General features: G+C 48.5%; 1 protein-coding gene across 1 annotated transcript; it reads right to left on the bottom strand.

Annotated features, from left to right (window-relative positions):
* Nucleotides 1-976: 976 nt before the first annotated feature.
* On the bottom strand, nt 977-5,032 carry LOC107119375 (lithostathine-1-alpha-like; the record flags this gene model as incomplete). The annotated part of the gene is made up of 5 exons (XM_015421838.1): nt 4,997-5,032; nt 4,805-4,877; nt 4,510-4,625; nt 2,016-2,162; nt 977-1,097 (listed from the first exon to the last, which is right to left on the bottom strand). Coding segments are annotated over exons 1-5 (493 nt in total), but the record flags the coding sequence as incomplete, so codon positions are not given.
* Nucleotides 5,033-5,591: the final 559 nt, after the last annotated feature.

The raw sequence follows: 5,591 nt of genomic DNA on the forward strand, positions 1-5,591 counted from the left end.
CCTTAAAACTAAAACTATCTTCAAGGAAAAGACCAGAAAGTTTTAGTAAGGAGTCGAAAAAGAGATTTAATTTCAATGATGTTGCAAATGAGGAGCAAACAAGGAAGATTCCAAAAGAAACTCAAAATTGCATGTACCTGGTCAGCAGGGCAGACAGTGACATCAACAGTCATGGAGGATAATCAAGGAAATGTCTTAAATGCCTGGAGCTGGCAGCCCTGAGGCAAGGCGAAAAGTTCCACAGGCACCAGCAAAGCTTCTCAGGTTGCCACACAGGAAACACCTGCCTGGCCCTCCCCTCCCCTCCCACCCATGGGAGGTGGCGCAACCAGCTGAGTTGGCTTCTCCATGCTGCACCAGCCTCGGCACATGGCCGGAGCGGAGCTTGCCATGCCTGCCACTAGATGCCAGCCAGCTGAGGGAGCAGCGACTGCACAGGGGCAGGCTGGGGCGAGTTGCCCGCCTCCCTTTCCCATCGGGGGCTGCCGCCGGCTCCATAAGCAGGCGTGCCAAGTGGCATTGCTGCTATCCTCCTGCTCCTCCAGCTCGGCTTCCTTTGTGTGGAGCCACTGTCTTGTCAGGCCGTGGAGGCAGTGAAGGGAGTGGGTGAGAAGCACTGCAGGTGGCTGCTGTCAGGGTGGCTCGGCTCCCTTCCTCCAGCACGAGGGCGAGGCGCTGGAAGCAGAAGCAGTGCAGGCTCCTGCTCTGGACAGCCAGGGCGCCTGCTGCTCTCCCCGGCGAAGGCAGAATGGGGTGCCAGAGGGGTGAGCAGAGCAGGGCTTCTGGTGAGGGACGGGTGGGGCGGGCTTGGAAGACAGCTGAAACACAGTTCCAGTGTGTTCCGGCCAAAAAATAGGCCTAAGAAAACAGATGTCTTGGCAACAGACAGTAGCAAATTCCTCCCTTAAGCATTCTTCTCCCACTCACCCACTGCCCCACCCACCCCAATTTCTTGGCCCAGACCCCCCTGTCTTACTTGAGTTCAGGATGTTGTCCATGGAGATACATTCATAGGAGGAGATGGCGGCGCTGAGGCTGCTGGCATCCCAGAGAGACAGACTGAGAGGGGAAGCATCGCTCCATTCCCAGATCATGTACTGAGGAGGGAGACAGAGAAAATACCTTGTTAGGAAAGGCAACTGGAGGAGAAAGGAGGCCAGCAGACACCTCCAATGATTCAGGGCTTGTAGCACCTCTTCCGTAGTAGGAAAAAGCTAAAGCTTTTGGGGCTATTTCTTAACTGAAAGTCTGCTGAAGGGGAGGGGAAACAAGGTGGCTGTTTAAAAATTATAAATGACGCGAGTCATTTAAAAAGGATGCGGATGGAATAGAGCGTGTGCAGAGGAGATCAACAAGGCTGATCGGGGGCCTGGAGACCAAGAAGCCCTATGAGGAGATGCTGAGGGACTTGGGAATGTTCAGTCTGGAGAAGAGGAGGCGGAGGGGGGACAGGATTGCTCTCTTGGAGTCTTTGAAGGGCCGTGTCACTTAGAGGAGGAGGGCAGGGAGCTGTTCCTGTGGGCAGCAGAGGAGAGGACTCGTGATCATGGGTTAAAATGAAGGGCGGGAAGGATATTAAGGAAAACTAAATGTTAAGGAAAGAGTTGTGCAACAGTGGACTCAGCTGCCTGGGGAGGTGGTGAGCTCCCCCTCCCTGGCAGTCTTCAAGCAGCAGCTGGACGAACACTTGCCAGGGATGCTCTAGGCTGATCCTGCATTGAGAAGGGGGCTGGACTAGAGAGCCTCTATGGTCCCCTTCCAACTCTATGATTGTAAGTATGTAGTTGTTGCTTCTTCTCTGGTTGGAGGGTCACATCCAATAAAGGTGATAGGCATATACTGAGGATTGAGAGGAGGAATTAATACTTCACAGAGATGGTGGTCCCTTTTCGTGGGCCACTGAACACTGACAGACAAAGAAGAGAGATCACAGGGCGTTCTCGGGGTGTGGCCAAATACTGCAATAGGATCCACTGGGGAAGCCAGTGGGAAAGGGTCTTAAATGGGGCACCTACCCCAGAGCTGCGTGTCCCCTCCAGACCGATCCAAACACTGCTGGCGCTCTTGCGACTCAGGTAGGAGGCAACTATTTTCCCCTCATTTGGCGAAACAATGGAAGCCAGGTGGGCCTCGGTACCGGAAGCAATGCTCTGGCATCTGACCTGCAAAGAGAAGACAGAAGACATCCCAGTTACCCACAGCTCATATGTGTCTGCATTGCTGTGGAGGGAGGGTCACTACTACTTCGAGTCCCCCAGTGAGAGGACTGGAAAGAGTCAGCCCCAACATGGCAAACAACCTTTGGTTTGCTGTGGTGCAGAATCATGCCTCACACACACCCTGCAACACATTGCTGCTGTTGTGCGGCCCCTGCATTTCCCTGCAATTGCTAGACTTGTGCATTTCTGTTGATATTTATTATAATCAGTACAAAAAGGGGCTCCATAATTATTGTAACTGATATGAAACCAAAACAAATTCACCATTGAAATGGCATATAATGGTGGGGGTGGGACATGAGGGGTTGGGGGGGCATTTGATCTGATTTCTTCTGCTATTGCTGTCTCTATTTGTTTCATTTTTAAAAAGCAGCCTGTGTTTCCCCCATAAGGGCATAAAGAGAGCACCGTGTTCCTTAGGCAGAGGGGGAGAGAGGGCCTTTGGGCTTTCCTGACAGACGATGTGCTGTAGTACTAGGGCTTTTTTTCTGGGGGAATGCACCAGAGTGGAGTTCCAGAACCTCTTCGACAAAATTCTTTTTAAAATGTTTAAACTTTCATGAGTTTTTTGTATACAGATTGAAAATTTCCCTCTTGAGAGTTCTGGCACCTCTTTTTCCAGAAAGAAAGCCCTGGCTGCAGTCACAAGGATGACACGTGTGTGTGTGTGTGTGTGTGTGTGTGTGTGTGTGTGTGAGAGAGAGAGAGAGAGAGAGAGAGAGAGAGAGAGAGAGAGAGAGAGCGCATTGGAAAGTTGGAAAGAGCATTGAAAGTGGATTGAAGGTAGATTATTTAGTGCAGGGGTGTCAAACATTTGACCCGGGGGCCGGATCAGGCCCCCCCCGGAGGGCTTCCATCAGGCCCACAGTGGAACTGCATCTCCTGCTTCCAGTTTTGCTGCTGCATCATAGCTTGCTTCGCCAGGCTCTCTTAATCGCTCAGCCACTTCATGTTTTAAACCTGGGTCCTGGACTCAGAACTCTGAGCATGAGATTTCTGTGGTGAATGTCAGCAAATCAAAAGTAGGTTTGCAGCTTACAGAGTTAATGTTTTAAGCATGTTTTTATTTTACGTTAAAATCTTTGTGTTTGTGTCCTTTATAAAGTTTATATCTCCGCTACCTGGCGTTACATTTTATGTCACACATGGCCCAGCCCAACAAGGTCTCATTTATGTCAGATCTGGCCCTCATAACAAATGAGTTCAACATCCCTGATTTAGTGTGTGTGACTGCAGCCTGAGTACCACAAGGTAGGTAGGTAGGTAGGTAGGTAGGTAGGTAGGTAGGTAAGTAGTGACAGCTTATGGACCAACCAAAGTTTGGAGGCTGGGAGGTCATCCACAATAAATCAAAGAGTGAGTCCTTTGAACTGTTTTATAGCAGCTGATTGCAGGAGCGTCTCATCCATGGGATAATGGAGGTAAGTGTGATCATGATTATCCAGATCAAATATAATCTGGTTAGAACCAGAGCAGTTTAACTCACTCTCAGCACAAACACCGCACTGTGTGTTTGTCACAGATTGCCTTTAGTACACAGAAAATGTTCATGATTCCACTCTCTAGTATCTGACTGTGGTTAGCATTTGGACTTTATCAGCCCGGTTCCCTGAGCCACCCTGAGCCTGCATTCTGGGGAGGGTGGGGTATAAATGTGATTAATAAATAAATAAACTGGTGTGACTACTCCAGCCTTTCCAGTCTCCTCCACATCCTTTGTCCTTCCTATAACCATCTTACAGGTTCCCTTGGAGCAGTGTATATGGTGTTTTGTGACCACTGAGGAGTTATACTATTTCTCCTCTTCTTTCACTCTCTTATTAGAGGGTACCAATTAGGAGTGTTATTCAGCCCCAGTTTTCCTTAAACTGCTGGCTTGCCATTTTAGTCAGCTCCAGAGGCCCCTTTCTTCTCAAGAGCTCTTCAGCTAACTCTCCTCCAACTGACTCTGTCAACTGTCAGCTCTAAACTGTCAGCTGTTAACTGTTAACTGTCACTTACTGAGAATCCCGAGCAATCTTGCCCCCACCATTCTCAGTCATGTAACTCAGCAGCTGTTTTTTTTACCTGCACCAAACCTTTATTTCTGTCACAGAAGGTATAAATAAATAAATAAATAAATTGGTTTTCCCAGTATCCTCTTTCTCCAAAATATTCTGCCTTTCCCATGAAGTCTGACCCTCACAAATTACCTGATGCTGCTTCTCTGCTCACACTTCCTGTGCCTTCCACTGGAACTCCCCTTGCCTCCTCCCCCATTGTAGAACAATAAGAAATCCCCACCCCTTACCTCTGCAAGATGCCAGGAGACATAGCTATTATCATATTGGTAGCAGAACTGCTTGTAGTTGAGCACACCAGCAGGGCATCGTGCACGGGCTTCAACTGCTGTGCCATTCTTGGCACCTGTAAGAGAGAGAGAACTGTTTGCAAAGGGAGCAAGAACCCTAGACAACTAGCAGGATCCAAGCCCAGGAACTGACCTGGATCCAGTGGAGACCCACTGAGAAGCACAGTTTATACACTAAAGGGAGCCAGGACATAACTTGGAAATGGTTTGCGTAGCAATTTCACCTAACACTCACCTTCCACCAAGCGGTTCAAGAGCAAGCATCCCAGGAGACAAAGGTAGACGACCTGTCCCATCTTCTTGTTTTCCTGCAAAAGAAGGAGAGAGGGAGACTGCCAGGGGCCTTGCCTGTCTTCCTGAAGGGAGGTTGGGGTGCTGAAGCTGGATCGGACAACCCCCAAATGGTGGTGAAGGGGACAAGACCGACCTGTTCCAAGGCAAAGAGTGTAGAAGGGAGAAGCATGGTTCACCATGCTGTGGAAGCTGTAACGCCCATTTTAATCTTGTTTCATTTTCAAGAAGCAACAAATACAAGAGAGCGAGTATGTATCTGTTTGTTCACTAACTGCTGAAGACCCTGATTAAAAGACCTCTTAAAGGCTATCTCCATCTTGAGAATGTAAGAGTGGCTGTGAAAAGGAGTGGAGCAAAGGCTCGGAAAATGGCGATGGCAGGGGAGATTGACGATATTCCAGCAAAAGAAACTGTACTGGTAGAACTTGGCCAACTAACTCGGAATCAGTTTAAGGAATTTTTGATCAACCAGGTGAGGAAGGCTGCAGAGGAAGCATGCAGAAATATTTGCAAGAAATTTCAAAATGTTGATCTGAAATCACAAATCAAGGAAAATAGGGAAGAGCCAATGCCCTATCTGCGAACTGTGGTTAGTTTGGAGACGGAGCGGGAAGACAAGCAAAAGAAGGAAATAACTGAATTAAACTTTACACCGTTGAAAAAGAAGAAAGATGTTTCCATGAAAGAAAAAGAAAGAAAGAACTGTATAAAACAATTTGAGAGTGCAG

Source organism: Gekko japonicus, unplaced genomic scaffold, assembly GCF_001447785.1.
Source record: "Gekko japonicus isolate JY-2015 unplaced genomic scaffold, Gekko_japonicus_V1.1 scaffold7806, whole genome shotgun sequence".
NCBI lineage: Eukaryota > Metazoa > Chordata > Lepidosauria > Squamata > Gekkonidae > Gekko > Gekko japonicus.